At 37.4% G+C, this 25673-nt stretch overlaps 2 protein-coding genes across 2 annotated transcripts in view; one reads left to right on the forward strand and one right to left on the reverse strand.

The window, feature by feature from the left end:
* LOC125933822 (kelch repeat and BTB domain-containing protein 6) overlaps positions 1-25673 on the forward strand; it is a 70657-nt gene that overhangs the window by 22177 nt on the left and 22807 nt on the right. The window lies entirely within an intron of this gene.
* The window catches only part of WBP4 (WW domain binding protein 4), a 66910-nt gene continuing 58699 nt past the window's right edge, over positions 17463-25673 (reverse strand). The window contains exon 10 of the mRNA XM_049647028.1: positions 17463-18724. Within this exon, the coding sequence (XP_049502985.1) occupies positions 18514-18724 (211 nt within the window). The 3' untranslated portion in view covers positions 17463-18513. The remainder of the gene's footprint in view (positions 18725-25673) is intronic.

Raw genomic sequence — 25673 nt, forward strand, 5'->3', positions numbered from 1 at the left:
AGAGGGAGACACAGAATCCGAAGCAGGCTCCAGGCTCTGAGCTGTCAGCACAGAGCATGACGTGGGGCTCGAACTCGTGAACTGTGAGATTGTGACCTGAGCTGAAGTCGGACGCTTCACCGACTGAGCCACCCAGGTGCCCCCAAGCTGAATTCCTGCTGTCGGGTTTGCCTGCAATACCTGTAGATATGGGGGAATTCCTCTTCTTGAGGTCTCCAAAATATCGTGAGGTTTCTGCACCTGCCAGGACGTGACATTTTTTACTCACCTGGTAAGGCTGGGGGGAACTCTGTAAGCAAAATATCAGGCTGATATTTCCAAGGGGCTTTGTTGGATCCATAAAATCAGCCTTAATTCCTTAAAGCTGTCTGGTCATATCTGAGTATATGCATGTCTTTCCCAGATATGACATTCCAGTCAAAGCCTTGGTAACATAACCAGTATTTCCAATGGTGTCTTGTTACAAGGAAAACAGATTTCTTACTGAACATAAGCAAATAATTGCAATTGCCATGAAAGAAAGAATACTCACTGCGAGTTTCTGAATTCTGGAAGGTAAATGTTTCCATTTGTTCACAAAGGAATACTTTATCATATCTCTGTAAGTCATAAATGTCTTCCTTAAATCTGGAAGAGCAGATATTAGACGACCAGCAATGTTTCATTTTTTATTTTATTTTTTTAATGTTTATTTATTTATCTTGAAAGAGAGAGAGAGAGGGAAAGAGAGAGAGAATCCCAAGCAGGCTCTGCACTGTCAGCACAGAGCCAGATGTGGGACTCCATCTCACTGACTGTGAGATCGTGATCTGAACTAAAATCAAGAGTCAGACGCTTAACCAACTGAGCCACCCAGGCACCCCAGACCAGCAATGTTTCAAACAAAAGTGGTCACGACTATAATCATCTTCCTTAATTTATTCAGTTTCATGTTACTAATATTTGTTCTGTTTGCAGCTTTTCCTTTAGATTTGCAAACTCCTACTCAGCTTAGTTTTATTGCTTTAAATATATCAGAAACCGGAGTTTGTCAAAAAGTTTCATGAATCTGCTTGAAGAGGAAACACATTTTGCAAGAGCATCAGAACAATAACACTAAATGACAAAAGACTAAAAAATGGCCATGGTTAAAGATCTGATGAGTGTTCGTAATAATGCATTTGACAAGGAAATTCAGTTATTTCTGTGACACACGCATTTTAATAATTAGATGACCTTACACCAGAACATATTAAAACTTCAAGAATTTCATATAATTTCTAAAACAGTTACAGCATTTACCCATACAATATAACGTAAGAAGGTGTCTCATTAGTTGTTTGACAGTGCTTCCCATGTAACTTACCATACCAAGTAAACAAGCCTGATTAGTCAAAATGACTTCATTTAGAATTCAAATCTTGGGAAGTTTTGTTAAAAACCTCAGAAGGTTTTAAAGCACATACCTAAGTGGGATTACAGATCATTAAAAAACTTAATTAAAAAAAATTTTTTTTTAATTTTTATTTCTGAGAAAGAGAGACAGAGCATGAGTCGGGGAGGGTCCGAGAGAGGGAGACACAGAATCCAAAGCAGACTCCAGGCTCTAAGCTGTCAGCACAGAGCCCGACACGGCTACAACTGGGAGATCGTGACCTGAGCCGAAGTCAGATGCCCAGCCCAGCGAGCCACCCAGGCGCCCCAAAAAACCTAATTTTCAATTATCTATTTAACCAAGGTGGCAATAAGAGATTCAAAAGGCAAATACAGAAGGTTATCTAGTTCTTAGCAAAACTTAGATCCTTTTAATATTCAGTTTTAACTTCCTCACGTAATTAAAGACCTGATAAAGACAAAGCATAGAAAGTTCTTGGGGGTTTTTTTTGGAGGGGAGTGGGGGCAGATAAAAACTTCACTTATAATTTCTTATCAAAAGCAGACCAACAATCCAAGAAAACAGAGAGAAAGGCTAAATCTCAATCTTCTATCAATGTACATTTAAAACTCATTCATTCCAACTTTATTTAGCCCTGACCACGCATAAAATTCTTCTCCAAAGATTTCCCTTTACAAACTTTCTACAACTTTCTTTTTCATTTAGATTTTGTCCTAAGTCTTCTTTCTCTAAACAACCAGCCTTATTTAGGACAAACTTGTTTTCTTTTCCCTCAGCAAAAATGGTTCCCTTTTCCTCATACCTTCTTTCTTATCAAAAACACATCTTATTTTTCCTGCAGATGGAGTTGTTTCCCTTATCATTTCTAGCAGTCTCCACGACATTTATCAGGATTTTAACTTTGAGAAACCTCAGACTCCACTGAAAACTAAATAGTAACCAATTGTGAACTGTTACACCAGAATCCTTAGATTGGAAATTTATGAATACATTTTTTAATTTCTAGAAACATGTTTTTTCCCCCATCATACAATCTTTCAATCAAGTACAAAGCATATTTATCAACAGACCCGAGTATCCTCCAGTTTCTCTGCAATAAGAGGCCAAAGCAGACAAACCTAAGGTCAGTAATCAGGTACTTTAGTATTCTTAGTTGGAAAAGACTTAGATACCTAGATACCCAATGAATTCAGCCCAATGTACCATTTAATTTAGCAGAACTTCAAAGTTTCAGGCTACCAAAGATTTTGAAAGCTATAAAACTTTTTATTTATTTAACCTATTTGCTCATACAGTTATGCATGAAAACCTCATGAGACAGACAAAACCAACCATCATTTTAAGTCATTTTTTGCTGACAATTTGGAAGAGATAATGCAAGCTTATTTGACCTTTAGTATATTTTGGTAGAATAGCTTTATATTTAATGCTAGTAAATCTAAAGACATGTCTATTTTAATTAAACAACAAACTTCAACTCATTTTTTCTTTTTGAGTTTATTTATTTTGAAAGAGAGAGAGGGAGAGAGAGAGAGAGAGAGCGCTCATGGGGGAGGAGCAGAGAAAGAGAGGGAGAGGGAGAGAATCTGAAGCAGGGTCCTTGCTGTCAGCACAGAGCCCAAAGTGGGGCTCGATCTCACAAACCATGAGATTATCACCCTAGTGGAAATCAAGAGTCAGATGATTAATCAACGGAGCCACTTAGGTGCCCCCAAACTTACACTAGTTTTAATTATTGAATTTTTTCTTACATCCTATGAACTTGAAAAACATTTGTGTTAGTCTCTTTCTGAGCTTTAGAATGCACAATTCCTGTAAACATTTGACTTTAAAACAATTAAATAGAGCTCTTTTACAAACTAATTTTAACAATACCATCTGGACATAGAAAAAATATCTCACATTTATAACACACACATAGACAAACGAGGTGCAAACAAAATCTAGTCTTTGTTTCATTAATATTTGTGAAGAGGACATTAAAAGTGCAATTTCCAAATCTTTCTCTTTATTTTGTTAGGAAAAATAATAAAACTCAAAATCAAATAGAAAGACTATTCTTTTCTCCAATTCTCCACTATTTTTTGGTGAGAATACCATTTTTTCCCACACCAGTAAGTATGTCATCAGGAATTGTAGTTCTTGCAAGTAAAACATAGTTTCTACATTTTTTTTTTCAGAAAAAAAAATTTTTAAGTAGTTCTCTGTCCAATGTGGGGCTTAAACTTATGACCCTGAGATCAAGAGTCACATGCTCCACAGACTGAGCCAGCCGGGCACTCCCAGAAATTTTTTTTTTTTTTTAATTTTTTTTTCAACGTTTTTTATTTATTTTTGGGACAGAGAGAGACAGAGCATGAACGGGGGAGGGTCAGAGAGAGAGGGAGACACAGAATCGGAAACAGGCTCCAGGCTCCGAGCCATCAGCCCAGAGCCTGACGCGGGGCTCGAACTCACGGACCGCGAGATCGTGACCTGGCTGAAGTCGGACGCTTAACCGACTGCGCCACCCAGGCGCCCCCCCCCCAGAAATTTTTTTAATTAAGCTTTTAATTTTAATTCTAATATGTTTTTTAAATTCCAGTATTGTTCACATACAGTGTTATATTAGTTTTTTTTTTTTTTAATCCAAGCTAGTTAACATATAGTGTATTAATGGTTTTAGGAGAATTTAGTGATTCATCACTTACATATAACACCCAGTGATCATCCCAACAAGTGCCTTCTTAATGCCCATCATCCATTTAGCCCATCCCCTCACCCAACACCCTTACAGCAACCCTCAGTTGTTTATTCTCTGTATTTATGAGTTCTTATGGTTTGCCTCCCTCTGTTTTTATCTTACTTTTCCTTCCCTTCCCCTATGTTCATCGGTTTTGTTTCTTATATTCTACTTATGAGCGTAATCACATGATACATTTCTTTGACTTATTTCGCTTAGCATACACTCTAGTTCCATCCACAATGTTGCAAATGGCAAAATTTTATTCTTTTTGGTCGCTGAGTAATATTCCATTGTGTATATCTTCCACATCTTCTTTATCCATTCATCCATTGATGGACATTTAGGCTCTTTCCAAACTTTGGCTATTGGTGATAGTTCTGCTGTAAACATTGGGGTGCATGAGTCCCTTTGAATCAACATTTTTGTATCCTTTGGATAAATACCTATTAATGCAATTGCTGGGTTGTAGGGTAGTTATATTTTCCATTTTTTGAGGAGCCTCCATACTACTTTCCAGAGTGGCTGCCCTAATTTGCATTCCCACCAGCAGTGCAAAAGATATCCTCTTTCTCCGCATCCTTGCCAACATCTGTTATTTTCTGAGTTGTTAATTTTAATCATTCTGAGGTGGTATCTCATTGTGGTTTTGATTTGTACTTTCCTGATGATGAGTGATGTTGAGCATCTTTTCATGTGTCTGTTAGGCATCTGGATGTCTTCTTTGGAAAAGTGTTCACATTCTTTTGCCCGTTTCTTCACTGGATTATTTGTTTTTTGGGGTATTAAGTTTGGTGAGTTCTTTATAGATTTTGGATACTAACCCTTTATCTGATATGTCATTTGCAAATTCTTTTCCCATTCCATTCGTTGCCTTTTAGTTTTGTTGATTATTTCCTTCACTGTGCAGAAGCTTTTTATCTTCGTAAGAAGTTGCTGTGGCTGAGGTGAAAGAGGTTGCTGCCTGTTTTCTCCCCTAGGATTTTGATGGTTTCCTGTCTTACATTTAGGTCTTTCATCCATTTTGAGTTTATTTCTCTGTAAGGGGTAAGAAAGTGGTCCAGGTTCATTCTTCTGCATGTCGCTGTCCAGTTTTCCCAGCACCATTTGCTAAAGAAACTGTCTTTTTTCCATTGGATATTCTTTACTGCTTTGTCAAATACTAGTTGGCCATAGATTTGTGGGTCCATTTCTGGGTTTTCTATTTTCTTCTATTGATCTATGTGTCTGCTTTTGTGTCAGTACCAGACTGTCCTGATGATTACAGCTTTGTAATACAGCTTGAAGTCCAGCATTGTGATGTCCCCAGCTTTGGTGTATTAATTTCATGTATACAACATAGTGATTTAACCACTGTGTACATTAGTCAGTGCTCACCGTAAGTGCACTCTTTAATCCCTATTACCTATTTCACCCATCCCCCCACCTACCACCCCTCTAGTGACCATCAGTTTTCTATAGTTAAGAGTCTGTTTCTTGATTTGTCTCTCTCCCCTTTTCCCCCCTTGTTCCTTTGTTTCTTAAATTCCACATATGAGTGAAATCATGATATTTGTCTCTCTCTGACTGATTTAAATCTTAGTGTTAATTATACTCTCTAACTTCATCCATGTTATTGCAAATGGCAAGATTTCATTCATTTTAATGGCTGAATAATATTCTACCGTATATCTGTCTTTTATTAAAGCAAATATAATCATAAGATAGCATTATAATTTATGGATCCATTGATTAGTCTTTTCCCATTTTCTAATCTAACATGGCTGGTTTTGTCCAAAGTTGCCAAAAGTTGCAGAAACAAACCAAATGAAGCCCAGAGTGCCTCTGTGAGCATTGGTTCCTCCCAGAAGCCAGGGGCTTCACTGACTGAACCAAATGGCTTCCTAGTTTCTGGTTGCTTGGTCTTATGGCCAGTTTTCTCTAATTGTGCATGCAAGAAAACGAATGCAGACATGTCAAAAGAACCCTCTTTGGGCCATCCGAGACTCAAGCTATTAGTTAAAATTTCCCCCTTAGGTAAGCACTTCCATGTAGAGACTCTATGTGTGTTGTGTGTATACCTGCCAGAGTCCCTGTGAATTGTTGTTGGTTTCCTGGGAGCTGTTTGGCCTTTAAAGCTCAATTGTCTCCCTATTCATTTTAGTTTCAGTTTTGGAATGAGGTTTGAGCAAAATCTAAGGATGGTGAGTATGTGGATTGAGAGGGTGCCGTTTGTGAGTGTCCCTTCCTCACAGCCGTGATACATTCTCTGATGTGTCTTGGTTTCTCTCAGTAAGACCTAAGACTATCAAGGGGCCTCGGAGCATTGGATAATCAGTTCTCACGTGTGTGTCCTTGGACAAGCCCATCATCAATTACCTTATGAGATGGGAAATTCCTATGGGACCTCTATGGGTTTTGAGTACCTCCGCTGTGCTTTCAGTCACCCGAAAGTACTGTTCAGCTTGAAGAGGCAAGTGTCACTCCTCTTCAGAGCTGAATCATTCAGTCTCTCCTATTTCTAGCCAGAAAATTTACTCAGGCCTTATACAAAAAACATCAACTAGTATAATGCCAAATTAAAACAACCAACCCATCACCTCCAACCTCTCTAGGTTATTCCCACCTAGAGATCGTTACTGATAACCCTGAACAGCTCAAGTAAAAATCAGGACCATCAACTCAAATTGAGGAGGACCAGATATCAGGAGAACTCACTGACATACCTGTGAGGTGCTGAGAAGTAGGAAGGGCACAAAGGGGCCCATGTTGGGACCAAGCACAGAGTTCCAGATAACCCCCAGGTGTCGTCAGGTGAGGCGCTCTGATATCCTGCCAACGATGACAAGAAATGTCAATGCAAATTGGATAGACCTTGTAGAATCTCTAAAAGTAAGACAGTTTTATTCGAGCCCAAGTTAGGACAGTTGCCCGGGAAACACACTCTTCACAGGGAACAAAGTGCTCCAGAGAATGAACAGGTTTCACACAGTTACGTGCTTTTTTACATATTGTAAAAGCTCAAAAGATGATAAATTAGCAGATAGGCAGGAGTCACGAGTTTTATCAAGGAATAGGGAGAGTAGGAGCCTTGATCAATATCTCAAGGGCAAAATGGTTTTCCTTTGGCTACTTATTCACGAAGTAGATGTACAATGCACGTGTGGTGGGCCATAAATCAGGCTTTTGATTTGAACAAAGTTAATATACAGTCATGTTGACTAAGAAATCTAAAATGGCTTCCCTCATCTATCAGGCCTTCAGAGAAGCATTCCTTCCCATATGTGTGAGAGTACTTATAAGATACCTATAGCATTCCTGAACATGGACTCACCAGCTTAACAGATACATACTTGTACATTTTTATATATTTTTCTCTATAAATGTTGTATTGACATAGTGTCGTACAAATGCACCTGTTGGATATGGCATCGTGAAGTAGGTGTGACCACAAGAAAAGATAAGACTGGGGCTTGGAAGGAGAAAGTTTATTATATCAGAGAAGGTCACTGCATGCCACACTGGGCCACAGGGACACTACTAGGTTTTGGCAGAAGACAGGAGTAAGGGAAAAGTCTAGGCCAAAGTCTTTATTGAAGTGTTTGTGGGAAAAGCAAGGCAAGGTAGGGCAAAGTAAATAGGATTGGCAGGTTTGAATAATGCCAGGGGGTGGTGGGCTATTGAGTGGTCTCTAGTTGCTGGGCTATCTGGCCCTCGGATGATTTCGGACAGAGAGAATATTGGAATGGTGTGTGAGAATTAGATAAGGAGGTGGCTGGAGGGTGGGTTTGGGATGAGTTAATTTGTATGTGAAGGATGTGCTCCAGGGCAAGCCCTTTGCTATCTCTAAGAAAGGAGGGGCCAGCAAGCTTTTAAGACCTCAAAACATCCATGAAATACAGAAAAAAATTAATGTATATATTTTAACTAGCAGTGTATAAGATTCCTCCAGAATGGACCTCGTGGAGCCAAACGTCATAAAGGTTACCCACTGTATCCACAGTCTTGACATGCTCAGGAAAAAAAGCCCACAGTGATCATTGCAGAGCAGTGAGAGATTATCAGGACTTTTTTTTTTTTTTTTACTTCTTTATTATTTGGGGTTTTATATTCATAATAATACATATTATTTACGATCAATGTACACATATATTAAAAATATGAAATAATTGGTGATGGTAGAAATGATGACATGAAATATTTAACTTCTTGAAAAATCCAGGTAATTTAAAGCTCGTATGTTCTCTAATCTTTCTTTTTTTTTAAACAAATTTTTATGTTTATTTATTTTGAGAGAGAGAGTAAATGCACACACAAGTGGAAGAGGCACAAAGGGAGAGGGAGAGAGAGAATCCCAAGCAGGCTCCACACTGTCAGCACAGAGTCCTACATAGGGCTTGAATTCACAAACTGTGAGATCATGACCTGAGCTGAGATCAAGAGTCAGACATTTAACAAAGTGAGCCACCCAGGTGCCCTTCTAATCTTTCAAAGCAAATAGAAAAGTACTGTTTTTACCGATTTGATTCCTTACATTTTTGACAACAGTTTTTTCTGAGCAATTTGTTTTTGTTTTGGTTTTTTTTATAATGTTTTATCTGAATTTTATTTTTTAAAATTTATCTGAATGTTTTTGTTAACAAATTAGCTGAACTAGAACGTACCTTGTGCATTTCTCTGAAATTTTATTTTATTTATTATTTTTTAATTAATAATTTATTCTTTAATTTACATTCAAGTTAGTTAGCATATGGTGCAACAATGATTTCAGAAGTAGATTCCTTAATGCTCCTTACCCATTTAGCCCATAGCCCATTCCCTGAGCAATTCTTAAAACTAGTTCAACGTAAGGAGATTTACTTCCAAAGTTTTGAGAATACTGTCTTTTTTATTTTCTTTTTTATGCTTAACATGGGGTTTGAACTCATGACCCCAAGATTAAGAGTCATGTTCTACTGACTGGGTCAACCAGGCACCTGGAGAATCCTTCTTATTCCAAAGGTAAAGGAAATAATTTAAAGAATGCATCAGAGAGAACTACTATATGATGAAGTGTGGTTTTATATTTATTTTTTTATTTCAAGTTTTTATTTTAATTCCAGTACTGTTAACATACAGTGACATATTAGTTTCAGGTGTACCGTGTAGTGATTCAACCTTTCCATACTTCACCCTGTGCTCATCTGGACAAGGGCACTTCTTAATCCTGATTACTTATTTAAAAGACTCCCACCCCTCCCCTCTAGTAACCATCAGTTTGTTCTCTATAATTGAGTCCCTTTCTTGGGGCACCTGGGTGGCTCAATCAGTTAAATGTTTGCCTCTTGATTTGGGCTCAAGTCATGATCTTGCGGTTCATGGGTTCACATCCTGTGTCGGGCTCTGCACTGGCAGCGTGGAGCCTGCTTGGGATTCTCTCTCTCTCTCTCTCTCTCTCTCTCTCTCTGCCCTTCTCCCACCTGTGTTCTCTCTCTCAAAACAAATGAATAAACTTAATTAAAAAAAAGAGTCCCTTTATTGTTTCTCTTTTTTTCCCCTTGTTTGTTTTTTTTTCTTAAATTTTACATATGAATGAAATCATACGGTATTTGTCTTTCTCTGACTTATTTCACTTGGCATAATATTCTCTAGCTTCATCCATGTCTCTGCAAATGGAAAGATTTCATTCTTTTTTTTATGACTGAATAATATTCCATAATAATTCCATAATATAACTGAATAATATTATGACTGAATAATAATGATACACACACACACACATCCATCTTCTTTATCCATTTATCAATTGATGGATACTTGGGTTGCCTCCATAACTTGGCTATTGTAAAAAATGCTGTAGTAAACAAAGGGGTGCATGTACCTGTTTGAATTAATGTTCTTGTATTTTGGGGGTAAATACCCAGTAGCGCCATTGCTGGATCATAAGATAGTTCCATTTTTAACTTTTTTTTTTTTTAATTTTTTTTTCAACGTTTTTTATTTATTTTTGGGACAGAGAGAGACAGAGCATGAGTGGGGGAGGGGCAGAGAGAGAGGGAGACACAGAATCGGAAACAGGCTCCAGGCTCCGAGCCATCAGCCCAGAGCCTGACGCGGGGCTCGAACTCACGGACCGCGAGATCGTGACCTGGCTGAAGTCGGACGCTTAACCGACTGCGCCACCCAGGCGCCCCAACTTTCTTTTTTTTTTTTTTTTTTTAAAGTAAGCTCTGTGCCCAATGTGGCACTTGAATCCAAAACCCTGAGATCAAGAGGTGCATGCTCTGTCTGAACCAGCCAAGCACTCCACTATTTTTAACTTTTTGAGGAATCTCCATACTGTTTTCCACAGTGGCTGCACCAGTTTGCATTTCCACCAATAGCACACAAGGGTTCCTCTTTCTCCACATCCTCGTCAACACCTGTTGTTTCTTGTGTTTTTGATTTTAGCCATTCTGACACATGAGAGATGATATCTCATTCTCATTTTGATTTGCATTTCCCTGATGATCAGGGATAATGAGAATATTTTCATGTGTCTGTTGGCCATCTGTATGTCTTTTCTGGAGAAGTGTCTGTTCATATCTTCTGCCCATTTTTAAATTGATTAGTTGTTTTTTCAGTGTTGAGTTTTATAAGTTCTTATATATTTTGGATGCTAGGACTTTATTGGATATGTCATTTGCAAACATCTTCTCCCATTCCATAGGCTGCCTTTTAACAATCAAACAATTGATTGTTTCCTTTGCTGTGCAGAAAGTTTTTATTTTGATGTAATCCCAATAGTTTATTTTTGCTTTTGTTTCTTTTGCCTCAGGAGACATGTCTCGAAAGAAGTTTCTACGGTCCATGTCAAAGAAGTTACTGGCTGTGTTCTCTTCTAGGATTTTTACAGTTTCAGGTCTCACATTTAGGTCTTTAATCCATTTGAATTTATTATTTTGTAAAAAAGTGGCCAAGTTTCTTTCTTTTGCCTGTAGCTGACCAGTGTTCCCAATACCGTTTGCTGAAGAGACTGTCTTTTTCCCATTGTATATTCTTTCCTGCTTTGTCGAAGATTGACCATATAATTGTGGGTTTATTTTTGGGTTTTCTATTCTGTTCTATTGACATGTGTGTCTATTCTGCCAGTACCATAATGTTTGGATTACTACAGCTTTGTAGTATAACTTGAAGTCCAATATTGTGATACCTCCAGTTTTGCTTTTCTTTTCTTTTCTTTTTCAAGATTGCTTTGGCTATTCAGGATCTTTTGTGGTTCCATACAAATTTTAGGATTGTTTGTTCTAGTTTTGTGAGAAGTACTGTTGGTATTTTGATAAGGATTGCAATAAATGTGGAGATTGCTTTGGATAGTATAAACATTTTAATAATATTTGTTCTTCTAATCCATGAGCATGGAATATTTTTCCATTTCTTTGTGTCTTCAATTTCTTTCATCGGTGTTTTATAGTTTTCTGAGTACAGGTTCTTCATCTCTTTGGTTAGGTTAGATTTATTCCTAGGTTTCTTATTTTTGGTACAATTGTAAATGGGATTGTTTTCTTAATTTTATTTTCTGATGCTTCATTATTGGTATATAGAAATGCAACAGCTTTCTGTACCTTGATTTTTTTTATCCAGGGACTTTACCGAATTCATTTATCAGTTACAGGATTTTTTTGGTGGAGTCTTTTGGGTTACCTGTATATAGTATCATGTCATCTGTAAATAATAAAAGTTTTACTTCTTCCTTACCCATGTGGATGCCTTTTATTTCTTTTTCTTCTATGATTGCTGTGGTTAGGACTTCCAGTACTATGTTGAATAAAAGTGGTGAGAATGGACATCCTTGTTTTGTCCCTGACCTTAGGGGAAAAGCTCTCAGGTTTTCCCCCATTGAATTTGATTTTGCTGTGGGTTTTCAATATGTGGCCTTTATTATGTTGAAGTATGTTTCCTCTAAACCTTCTTTGTTGATGGTTTTTATCATGAATGTTGTACTTTGTCAGATGCTTTTTCTGTACCTATTGAAATGATCATATGGTTTTTATTCTTATTTTTTATTGATGTGATGTATCATGTTGATTGACTTGCGAATACTGAACCACCCTCAGAATCCCAGAATAATTCCCACTAGATCGTGGGATGGTTTTTGAATGTATTATTGAATTCATTTTAGTAGTATTTTATTGAGAATTTTTGCATCTATTTTCATCAGGGATATTGGCCTGTAGTTCTCTTTTTTAGTGGTATCTTTATCCAGTTTTGATATCAGGGTAATGGCATCATAGAATGAATTTGGAAGTTTTCCTTCCTTTTCTAATTTTTGGAATAGTTTGAAAAAAATAAGTATTAACTCTTTTTAAAATATTTGATAGAATTTGCCTGTGAAGCCATCTAGTCATGGACTTTTGCTAAGAGTTTTTTGATTACTGATTCAATATCTTTGTTGCTTATCTGTCTGTTCATATTTTCTATTTCTTTCTTTTTCAGTTTTGGTAGTTTATACATTTCTAGAAATTTATTCATTTTTTCTAAGTTGTCCAGTTTGTTGGCATATAGTTTTTCATAATATTATGATTATTTGTATTTCTGTTGGTGTTGGCTGTTATTTCTGCTCTCTCATTTGTGATTTTATTTGAGTCCTTTCTCTTTTTTTCTTGATAAGCCTGGCTAGAGGTTTATCAATTTTGTTAATCTTTTTCAAATAACCAACTCCTGGATTCGTTGATCTGTTCCATTGGTTTTTTTTTTTTTATGTTTTTTTATTATCATTTTTTTTTTATTTTTGAGAGAGAGAGAGAGAGAGAGAGAGAGAGAGAGAGAGACAGAACACAAACAGGGGAGAAGCAGAGAGAGAGAGGGAAACACAGAATCTGAAGCAGGCTACAGGCTCTGCGCTGTCAGCACACAGAGCCTGACTCAGGACTCGAACCCATGAACTGTGAGATTATGACCTGAGCCAAGGTGAGGTGGTTAAATGACTGAGCCACCCAGGTGTCCCTGTTCTGTTTTTTTTGTTTTGTTTTTTTTTTTTTGTTTTTAGTTTCTATATCGTTTGTTTCTGCTCTAATCTTTATTATTTCCTTCCTTCTGCTGGTTTTAGGTTTTATTGTTCTTTTTGTAGCTCTTTTAGGTGTAAGGGTAGATTGTTTATATGAGATTTATCTTACTACTTAAGTTAGACCTATACTGCTTTTATAAACTTCCCTCTTAGAACTGCTTTTGTTGCATCCCAGAGGTTTTGGATCATTGTGCTTTCGTTTTTATTTGTTTCCATGTATTTTTAATTTCTTCTTTTATTTGGTTGATCCATTTGTTGTTTAGCAGCATGTTATTTAAATTCCATGTATTTGTGTTCGTTCCAGATTTTTTTCTTGTGGTTCATTTTTAGTTTCATAGCATTGTGTTCAGAAAAGATGCATGGTATGATTTCAATCTTTTTCAATTTGTGAGACTTGTTTTGTGGCCTAAAATGTTACTGTTTCTGGAGAATGTTCTATGTGCACTTGAAAAGAATGTGTATTCTGTTTTAGGATGGAATGTTCATAATATATGTGTTAAATCCATCTGTTCCAGTGTGTCACTCAAAGGTATTGTTTTCTTGTTGATTTTCTGTTTAGATGATCTCTTCATTGATGTAAGTGGGGAGCTAACGTCCTTTATAATTAATGTTTATTTATTTTTGAGAGAGAGAGAGAGACAGAGTGCGAGTTGGGGAGGGGCAGAGAGAGAGGGACACAGAATCTGAAGCAGCCCCAGCCTCTGAGCTGTCAGCACAGAGCCCAACGTGGGGCTCGCACACACGAACCATGAGATCATGACATGAGTTGAAGTCAGACACCCAACCGACTGAGCCACCCAGGCACTCCATGTCCTTTATAATTATTGTACCACTATCGATTAGTTCCTTTATATTTGTTAGGAACTATTTTATGTTTTGGGGTGTTCCTATGATGGCTGCCTAAATATTTATAATTGTTATATCTTCTTGTTGGATCATCCCCTTTATTATTATATAGTGTCCTTCTTTGTCTCTTGTTACAGTCTTTGTTTTAAAGTCTCTTTTGTCTAATAGAAGTATTGCTACTCCAGCTTTTTTGACATCCATTTGCATGATAGATATTTTTCCATCCCTCACTTTCAATCTTTAGGTGCCTTTATATCTAAAATAAGTCTCTTGTAGGCAGCATATAGACAGGTCTTACTTTTCTTTTCCATTCTGTCACCTTATGTCTGTTGATTGGACCATTTAGTCTATTTACATTCAAAGTAATTATTGCGATACCTGGGTGGCTCCACTCAGGTCATGATCTCATGGTTGTGAGATCGAGCCCTGCTTTGGGCTCCGTGCTGGGTGTGGAGCCTGCTTGGGATTCTTTCTCTCTCTGTCCCTCTCCCTTTCAAAGAAAAGATTTTTAAAAAGTAATCATTGACAGATATTATTTATTGCCACTTTGTTACTTGTTTTGTGGTTGTTTCTGAAGATTTTCTCTGACCCTTTCTTGTCATTCTCTCTTTCAAGTTTTGCTGATTTTCTTTAGAAATTTATTTGGATTTCTTTCTCTTTATTCTTCACATGTTTATTAGTAGTTTTTGATATATGGTTACTATTAGGTTTGTATATAAATTCTTCTGCATTAGCAGTCTATATTAAGTTGATGATCATTTAAGTTTGAACTCATTCTTCTTTCCTCTGCATGTTTTAGGTATATATTATTATATCCTTTTTGGGGGTAGTTCCTTGACTGATTTTATAGAGAAATATTCATTTATACTGATTTTGTATTTCCTACCTTTTTACTGTCAGTTTTGGTCTCTCCTTTATATATATATATACCAATTTGTATTTTTTTTTATTTTTTAAAAGTTATTTATATAATCTCTGCACCCACTGTGGGGCTCAAAGTCACATGCTCTACTGATTGAGCTAGCCATGCCCCCCTTTCTACTCAAAGAGTCCCATTTAATATTTCTTACAGGGTTGATTAGTGGTCATGAACTTTAGTTTTTGTCTGGGAAACTCTTAATCTCTCCTTCTATTCTGAATGACAACCTTGCTGAATAAAGTATTCTTGCCTGCAGATTTTTCCTATTCAGCACTTTGAATATGTCATGCCACTTATGGGGTTTCACTTGTAAGATACTTCTTTCGTTTTGCTTTCTTATTTATTTATTTATTTATTTATTTTACTTATTGAGAGAAAGAGAGAATCCCAAGCTTTCAGCACATAGAGCCTGACACAGGGCTTGAACTCAGAAACCATGAGCTCGTGACCTGAGCCAAAACCGAGTTGGATGCTCAACTAATGGAGCCACCCAGGCGCCCCTGTCTTGCTTTTAAGATTTATCACCACATTTTTTCAATTTAGTTACAGTGTATCTTGGTGTGGGTCTGCTTTTGTAGATTTTGATGGGAAATCTCTGTGCCTTCTGTACCTGGAGGTGTTTCCTTCCGAGATTAGGGAACCTTTCAGCTATTTCTTCAGATTAATTTTCTACCCCCTTTTTTCTCTCTCTTCTTCTGGGTGTCCTATAATATGAAATTATTACATTTGATGGAGTTGCTAAATTTCCTGTCTGTTCTTGTTTCATGTAATTGTTTTTACTCTCTTTTGTTCAACTTGATTATGTTCCATTACTCCGTCTTCTAGGTCACTAATTTGTTCCTCTGCTTCTTCCATCCCACTACTCATTCTGTCATGCGTGTTTCTTATTTCATTTATTGAGCTCTTTATCTCTGCTATGTTATTCCTTATCAGAGTTAAGTGTCTCATGTCCAGTTTTCTCAAGTCCAGTGAGTATCTAGTGGTCATTGCTTTAAACTGGTGTGTTAGATGTATCTGTTTTGCTTAGATCTTTAGCCATGGACTTGTCTTGTTCTTTGAGCTGGGAAAATTTTCTCTCATTTTGTCTGCTTCTCTCTGTGTTTCTGTGTGTTGTCAGCTAGGTATTCTGTTCTTAAAAGTAGCGATTTTATAAAGAGGAGGTCCTGGAGTGCCCTGCAGTGCAGTATCCCCTGTTCATCAGAACCTGACATTGCAGGAGAGTACCTATGTGTGTTGACATCCTGGTGTTGTGTCACTTTTCCTTTCAGTGCAGTTGTCTGCACTGACTCTCTGCATGTTGTGGGCTGTGATTGTTCTCTGTGGTGTTAGTGGGACTCTGGCAGACCAGCTCTGATGGCCTGTGCCCACAGGGGAACTTGGGAGTGGGAAGCAGTGTTAGCAAAATTTGTGTTGGGACCCTAGTCCTATGCTAGATTTCGCAAAATATTGTGGCAGCTGGGAACTTGTGCATTGGGGCCAAGTGGTGGGTGTTCAAGGTTGGGCATGAGGCAGCGCTGGGTGATTTGCACAGTGGCAGGCAATACCTGGTGGCTAGGCAGGGTGTAAGCATAGCTTTAGCAAAATTTGCACTGAGCCCAGGGACGAGGCCTCCAGGCTTGGAGGGGGAAAGTGCTCTGGAGAACTTGTGGGGATGGTATATTGGTAGTACGTTCGGAAGCAAGTGTCTGTGCAGTACCACCTCCTGCAGGTGGCTCTGTTTATGCTGGTGGGTGAGGGAGGAAAACAGTACCTGCCAGCTCCCTCATTTTCCAAATCCCTTAACATGCTCCATACTCCGTAGGAACAGCTCTCCTATTTGTTCCTGGCGTTGTGTAAGCTGCCATTTTTATGTTGCCTCTCCAAGCCAGCTGCTCTGTAAGAGCGGAGACACAGCCATCGCTTGCCCAGTGCAGAGTTGGCTGACTCCAGGATCCAAGTCCCACTGGTTTTACAAACACAGGTTGGCTTTTAAAGCCAACCTTATGGGGATTAGCTTTCTTTGCATGGGATGGCCTGTATCTCTACTCTCTCCATACAGGAGAGCTCCCTCTCTCCTGCTGGCAGCCTCCCTCTGCCTAGCTGACCGTCCTGACCTTTGTGAGGCAGCTCCACGTCTATATTTAGCTGTGGTTTGTTCTGCCAGTCTTCAGATCATTCTCTGCTTTATTGACCTGGATATGGATGGTATCTAGTTGTAAATGTGGGACAGGGTGAGTTTGGGGTTCTCTTAATCCACCATCTTCCCAAGCTCCTGATGATAAGGTATGTTTTTTGCGTATTTTGTATGAGCTACGTGGGGGTAAAATAAAGTAGCATTCCATTTATGGTCTTATTACTTTCTCCAATTAAGGGCAGTTGAGCACCAAAATGTACTGCTTAGGTAGATGACAAATGCACTATTGAGAGCCTAAAATATTTCTTCATACGCTATGTATTCATGAAATACCTAAATTAGTAGACTGATCAAATATAGTCAAATCTCCAAATACTGTTTCACCAATGCTGTTAACTCTGATCAGTATTAGGAAAAAAAAAAAAAATCCAATCCAATATTAACTCATTCATAGAGTTTTTAATAAGCTATCATTTTCTTACATGTACACTAGTAAACTTAAAAAGACAAATATTTACTACCAAACGTTAAATACTGTACAATTTATAAAAAATATAATTTTAAGAATTTGGAGTAATAAAGGGAAGAAACCATCTTCAAATGGATAAAATAAGAAAATTCTACTTGTTAAGAAATGTAACCAGAAAAGATATTTCCAATTTGTCTAAGGGAATACTAAAACTTTACTGAAGTCAGAGATCATACTATTTTTGTTCAAGCCTTTATCTACATAGCTTTAAATAAGCCTGAAAAATTACTTTCTAGTATATCTAAGGCTGTTTGAAACAGAGTGCATGACTGAGAGAAGGACTATGCTAGCATGTGAAATCATGAAGAACAGGGATATAGCTTATTCATCTTTATATCCTCAGCTCCTAGCATAATGCCTAGCTCAAGGTAAGTAATAATGTTTAAACAATGCTTCCTGCTTTGAACCAAACTGGGGAAATACACATTTCTACCTTTGGTCCAAATTTCATTCCATATTAAGCACTACATTTAAAGTTCCTGAGTTGCAGTCCTGGTTCTTGGCCCTTAGCCTTAAACTGGGTATGGTAGGCCAACACACATAAACATTCTGTATCAGCCTTTTGACAGAATCCTTAGAACTGAACCATCATGGGCCTGTGAATCTTCTCTTATGTGGTCTGATTCTTATTTCTTGGATAAGTTAGTATCAGTGTGCAAAAGTAATGCATTTTCGGTGCAGGATAAGAATGTGCTTATGAGTAAGAATGGAATAAAGGCCTTGTTTTTCCATGTTTTAAGTAACAGATACATAGCATCTTATATTATGACATAATTAGCATTTTTAGACACTCAATATAATACACTGTATTACAATGAAATGTGGTGGTAGGCTTCCATTTTAGGAGCAAAAATAAGTTTCACATGAAAAAAGATTTATTTTAGATTCACAGAAAATACATTTAGAATAAATCTAAATTTTTAGCATTTAAACAAACACAGAGGAGCTTCAAGATGTATAGTCTCCATGCGGTCTGAAAAGCAGGTACAAAAAGCTCTTTTGCAATTACTGATCATCACCTCGTTGCCTTAAATTTCTAGATTTTCCATTTTCAATTCTTCTCTTTTTAAAGACTGGGGCCACTCCATCTGCCACGATTCCAAGAGAAGTGACTGTTTTTTCTTTAAATACCATTTTAGATTGTCCACCAATATCAGGTTCTGAAGTTGATACACACTCATTTTCAGTGCATGGAAGTTCAAAATCTACCTCCTCACTGAAACAGAAAGTAAGAACAAAACCATTATTTACTAGACTAAGACAAACCTTTACCTAACCTCTGAGTCCACCAAAAGCCCAGGATCATCTTTCTAATGATAGTGAGAAGTTAAAAGTCATTTCAAAGTAGGAAACTTGAAAAATACTATTTGAATACTTGAAAAATATTATTTAAAATACAGAGTACCTATTTAGGGGGATACGTGTCTGGAAAATTCTTTTTATTCTATTCTTTTAAATTCTGTTCTTTTATTCCTTCTGCACAAAGCATGTATCATCAAAGGAAATGCTTGTGCTTATACAGAACTAGCAGTACAAGTTGCAAAGGTGGATATGTGACAGTTATTTATGGAAAACTGGTTTTGCCATGAACTGACAAGGGCTCTGGGGGCTTACAGAGCACATGATGAAAACCATGGAATCCCACTGTCCTAGGGCAGGAGACTCTACATGGCTGTTTGCCTAGCACTCCTTTTCTATCTAAGATCTAGCCACCCACATGATTAGTGAAAGTAATCGGTTGACTAGAGATTGGTACCTGACTGACATGAACCTATTACAGTATTCCACCCTCCACACAGTCAACTGGTCCCTGAAAGAGCAACTAAGCCATGCCACACTCATCAGTCCCACCCATGAGCTTTTTGAACATGGCCCAGAAAGACCATTATGTTTAACTAACTGTTTAGTGACTAAGAGTGTAAAACCTGTGGGGAACTATATATCTTCCTATTTAAAGGAATCCTGCAATGGTTGAGAATAAAGGCGGCTTATAGGGAAAAGGAGCAATGAGCAGCAGGGGGAAAGAGAATCCTGCCAATGTTTCAAGACTTGCTCTAGTAACCCCTCAGGCTGAGTCCAATTCCTGCCCTTCTCACAAGCCTGGTAGTTAGACTTTCCTGGGAATCTTTGAACTAACAACCTATTTTTTATTTAAGGTAACTTGAGTTTCTATCACTTGAAACCAAAAGATTAACTGGTTAATATTTGTTATAGATTAATTGACCATATAAACACAGGTTTATGTCTGAGTTCTCTATTTTGTTCCAGTGATCTGTGTGTCTATTTTTGTGCCAATACCATATTGTTTTGATTACTACAGCTTTGTAGTATATCTCGAAATTTGGGGTTGTGATATCTCCGGCTATATTCTTCTTTTTTAAGACTGCTTTAGCTATTTGGGGTCTTTTAGGGTTCCATACAAATTTTATTATTTGTTCTAGTTCTGTGTAAAATGCTGTTGGCATTTTGATAGGGATTATATTGTATCTGTAGATTGCTGTAATAGTATGGACATTTTAACAATATCAATTCTCCTAACCCATGAGCATGGAATATCTTTCCATTTGTTTGTGTTGGCTAAAACTTAATATATGCTATCAGGTCAATTATCTTAAAAGTACATGAAAACAAATTTGCTTCCCTCTCAGAAAGACTCTGTAGAAAGGCCTGTAAAAATAGTTTTACAAAATCTTTTCATGTCCCATCCTATATACACATGAATAAAAAACAGGTTTAAAAAAATAGGTGTCTAGGCATTGTAATAAATATTTAAAAAAAAAATTTTTTTTTTATGTTTATTTTTGAGACAGAGAGAGACAGAGCATGAACGGGGGAGGGTCAGAGAGAGGGAGACACAGAATCTGAAACAGGCTCCAGGCTCTGAGCGGTCAGCACAGAGCCCGACGCGGGGCTCGAACTCATGGACCGCGAGATCATGACCTGAGCCGAAGTCAGACACTGAACCAACAGAGCCACCCAGGTGCCCCTGTAATAAATATTTTTTAAGATTTTAAGTAATCTCTACACCTACTGTGGAGCTCAAACTCACAACCCTGATATCAAGTCACACGCTCTACCAAATGAGCCAGCCAGGCACCACTAATTTTTTTAAAATGTAAAAACAGTTTGGAAGTTTGTTAGTCTTAAAACAAAACAAAAACAGAGAATATAAGTATAAAAATAAAATTTCAGGCTAGTAATGGCTAGTTCAAAACTAAAACAAAACTTTTCCACATAATATAACAAACACTTGAGAAAGAATCTATCTTAGATCATAATGTGATAAACATTTCCTCAAAATCTGATGAGGGGATGCAGCAAATAGGGATTCTCACTGGAACTGGTCTTAAATCTGATTTGTTTTGAAAACATGCCTTCCAAAACTTTTTTTTTTACTGTATTAAAAATATATGTTAGGGGCTCCTGGGTGGCTCAGTTGGTTAAGTGGCTGGCTCTTGGTTTAAGCTCAGGTCATGATCTCATGGTTCATGAGTTTGAGCCCTGCATTGGGCTTTGTACTGACAGTATACAGCTTGCCTGGAATTCTCTCTCTCTGCCTCTCTCTCTCATAAGAACAGATACTTAAAAAAAAAAAAAAAAAATATATATATATATATATATATACATACACATAATGTATATATTATATAAAATGTTTTATTATATATTAATATGCTATATGAATATAATTATATATAATTGATTATATACATATAGAATTATTATATACATATATAATAAATGCCATTTTTATTTATTTTTACTACTTCCCTATTTTCTCTTAGACTGCCAACGATGGTGCTTTTTCTAAGGTTAGTAGCCCCTGCAGTTGATACAGTATTAATTCTTGGCTCTTATTCTTTTATTACAGGAGAGGAAACTAAGGTTTACAGAGGTTAAATAACTTGATCAAACTGTTATGTACATAGAGCTTGGATTAAAACCCAGGCTTTTCTGACCTAAAATCTGTATTTTTTTCCCCTAGACCACTCTGCTTCCAGGTGAAACTAAGAAATTCTATTAGCCAAGGAGAGAAACATTTGAGGAATGAAGTGTAGCAGGGTTTGGTCACTGGAAAAATGAATCTGTATCCAAGAAAATTTGATGTGAGATTCATTTATTTCATTTGAATCTTGGTGCTTCATATTATATTTTGTTAGAGTGATCAAGCTGTAACAGTCTTCTTTTTTAAGTTTATTTATTTTGAGAAAGAGAGAGAGCTGGGTAGAGGCAGAGAAGGGGGGGGAGAGAGAGAATCTCAAGCAGGCTCTGCACTGCCAGTGCCGAGCTTGATGTGGGGCTTGAATCCACGAACTGTATATCATGACCTGAGCCGAAATCAAGTTGGGCACTTAACCTACTGAACCACCCAGCCGCCCCTAGCATTTCTTAAGGGGAATTATGGGAAAGATAAAATAGAGAAGGGTTCCATCTTTGAAATGATGGTTCTACGAAGTTCCTAAGTGGAGGTTAACAGAAGTGGCAGTAAAGTAGGATATATATCCTTATGACAGATTTAAAAGAAGTTTGTATTTGAAAGAAAAGGTAATAGACTGCAAGTAAATCTATTACAGAGAAATGTCTATTCAAATAACTTTGGAACAGCTACAAAAAGTAATTATACAAGCACTTCCACAAAACCATACTCATTTCCAAATTCAAAATGCAAGAACTGTAAAGGTTATAGTATTTGAACACAACATAATAAAGGTGAAAAAATAAACACCCCTGCCACATGCATATTTTAAAATGTGAAAATTAATTAAAGGAAACTTTTTTTTTTTTTTTTAAAGGAAATCTCATTTAGAATGGAGTCAGGCCAGCAGGGCAAGCTCTCACAACTTCTCACTTCTCAGTTCCAGACCTAACGGGAAGAGAGGGACTTTGCACAAGGATACTATTTTGCTATCCCAACAGGAGGAAGAAAGGCTTTCCTCCTCCCCCAAGCAACAATCCAGCCAATGAGACACTGACACCTCAGCCAGTGAAAACCCACTATACTTCCAGTTGCCAATTTACTCTAATGGATTTTGTTTATAACAGCTTTCTCAACATCCTGTTTTCCTCTTTATTAAAGGGCATTCCTCTCCTTCCTTCTGAATTCTTGCCTATGGTTTTGCCCTATCTTGTTTGTCCTGGACTGCAATTCTCTAGTATTACTGAATAAACCTGGTTTTTTTTGTTTTTTTGTTTTTTGTTTTTTTTTTTGCTGGTAAAATAACTAGCAATCTTATTTATTTTTAAAAGTTTATTTTGAGAGAGTGAGTATGGGGGAGGGGTAGAGAGAACAGGAAAGAGAGAATCCCAATCAGGCTCTGTGTCATCAGCATGAAGCCCCACATGGGGCTCAGACTAATGAACCATGAGATCATGATCTGAGCCAAAATCAAGAGACAGAGGCTTAACCAACTGAGCCACCCAGGTGCCCCTGGCAGTTTTATTTTTAAAGTCAGCATTACTTGATGATCAAAAATGAGATCTAGTGAAGACCTTCAACAACTCTAAGGCTGGTGAGCGAAGAGATGATGGTATCTACAGAGCCAACTGGGTACGCTGTCTTCTCACCACCTACAGAGTTTGAAGATAAGTTTTCTCCTGGATTTTGAGCGCCCTGCTTTGTGTTTAAGCCTCCAGGCTTCATTTGCAATCTGTTTTCAGGCCTTGTGTTTTTGTTTTTGTTTTTTCAATCTCTGAGAGTACTTGTGTGGCCTTCAGTCTGACTCCGTTTAGGACACGAGACTTCATGATGAAACCATGCTGGTCTCTGGCTTGACTCCTGCCTGGAATCAGACTGTGCCTACTGAAACTGTTCTAGCCTTTGGTCTGATTCCTTTTTAGAACCAGACTGTTCCTGTTGGAACTGTGTTTATTTTTTTATTATTTTTGTAAATGTTTTATTTATTTTTTGGGAGAGAGAGAGAGAAAAACGAACAAGTGGGGGAGGGGAAGAGAAAGGAAGACACAGAACCCAAAGCAGGTTTAGGTTCTGAGCTGTCAGCACAGAGTCTGATGTGGGGCTTGAACTCACAAACTGCAAGATTGTGAGCCAAAGTTGGACGCTTAACTGACAGCCATCCATGCGCCCTGAAACTGTGCTGTTTAGAAATTTCTTTCTGCTCTAGAGAAAAGCCTCTAAGAAATGGGAGAACAGTTATCAAAATGCTTGAGGGTACCCCCCCACTTCTCCTCATGTTTCTGGGACTCTGGCTGGTTTTATGTTTAAAATTTAACGTCCTGGAGTGCCTGTGGCTCACTTGAGCATCTTACTCCTGATTTCAGCTCTGGTCATGATCCCAGGGTGGTGGGATCAAGCCCTGCATTGGACTCTGCACTGAGCATGGAGCCTGCTTAAAATTCTCTCTCTCCTTCTACCCCTCTCCCCAATTCACTCATTCTCTAAAATAAGAACAAAAAAACCCCACATTGGGCTCTGTGCTGATAGTACAGAGCGTGGGACCCATTTCAAGTTCTGTATCTCCCTCTCTCTCTCTGTCCCTCCCCCATTCATGCTCACTCTCTCTCTCAAAACTAAACATAAAAAAAAAAGGGTCTCTTATTGGGGTGCCTGGGTGGCTCAGTCAGTTAAGTGTCTGATTCTTGACTTCAGCTCAGGTTATGATCTTGCGGTTTGTGGGGTAGAGCCCCACGTCGGACTCTGTGCTGGCAGGGAAGAGGCTGCTTGGGATTCTGTTTCCCTGTCTTCTCAAAAAAAAAAAAAAAAAAAAAAAAAAAAAAATTAAAAAAAATCTATCGTCTTCATACATGTATATTTATAACTAAATGGATCAACTTAGCCAAAAGTAATTTTGAACCTCAATGGCTATTATGGGAAACTTTTAATCTTCACAAACTTGTTTTACTCAAAATTAAATTAGAAAGCTGTGACTTGCAGAAAAACAAAAACACAACTGACTGGGATGCCTATTTTATTTTTTATTAAAATTTTTCTTACATATAGTATTAGTTTCAGGTGTACAATAGTGATTCAAGAATTCTGTATATTAGTGCTCATTGAGATAAGTGGACTCTTAATCCCCTTTACCTGTGTCATGCACCGCCCCTCCTGCCCATCTCCTCTCTGATAACCATCACTTTGCTCTCTAGTTCAGAGTCTGGGGTTTTTTTTTGGATTGTCTTTTATTCCTTGTTCATTTGTTTTGTTTCTTAAATTTCACATATGAGTGAAATCATACAGTATGTGTCTTTCTCTGACTTATTTCACTTAGCATTATATCCTGTAGATCTACCCATGATGCTGCAAATGGCAAGATTTCATTTTTTAAATGACTGAATACTATTCCATTGTATGTATACACAACCTCTTCTTTATCCATTCATCTACTGACGGACACTTGCATTGCTTTCATAGTTTGGTTATTGTAAGAAGTGCTGCAATAAATATAGAGGTGCATATATCTTTTCAAATTAGTGTTTTTGTATCCTTTGGTAACATCCAGTAGTGAAATCAGCGGATCATATGGTAGTTTTATTTTTAATTTTTTGAGGAATCTCCATACTATATTCTACTGTGGCTGTACCAGTTTGCATTCCCAACAGTTTTTCTCCACATACTCACCAACAGTTATTGTTTGTATTTTAGTTTTTAGCCATACTGACAGATGTGAGAGATTTCTCATTGTGGTTTTGATCTGCAATTCCCTGATGATAAGTGATATTGAGTATCTTTTCATATGTCTGTTGGCCATCTGTTGGTCTCTTCTGGAGAAAAGTCAGTTCATGTCTTCTGCCCATTTTTTAACTGGAATATTTGTTTTGTTGAGTTGTATACATTCTTTGTATATTTGGATATCCTTTATCATATATGTAATTTGCAAATATCTTCTCCCATTCAGCAGGCTTTCATGTTTCTTCGTTGTTTACTTTGCAGTACAGAAGCTTTTATTTTGGTGTAGTTTATTTTTTGTTTCACTTGCCTCCGTAGACCTATCTAGAAATTGTTACAGCTAATGTCAGGGAAATTACTGTCTGTGCTCTCTTCTAGGATTTTTATGGTTTCATGTCTCACATTTAGGTCTTTAATCCATTTTGAATTTATTTCTGTGTATGGTGTAAGAAAGTGGTCCAGTTTCATTCTTTTGCATGTAGCTATCTAGTTCTCCCAACACCATTTATTGAAGAAACTTTTTTCCATTGTATATTCATTC

Source organism: Panthera uncia (assembly GCF_023721935.1).
Source record: "Panthera uncia isolate 11264 chromosome A1 unlocalized genomic scaffold, Puncia_PCG_1.0 HiC_scaffold_16, whole genome shotgun sequence".
In the NCBI taxonomy this organism is placed as follows: domain Eukaryota; kingdom Metazoa; phylum Chordata; class Mammalia; order Carnivora; family Felidae; genus Panthera; species Panthera uncia.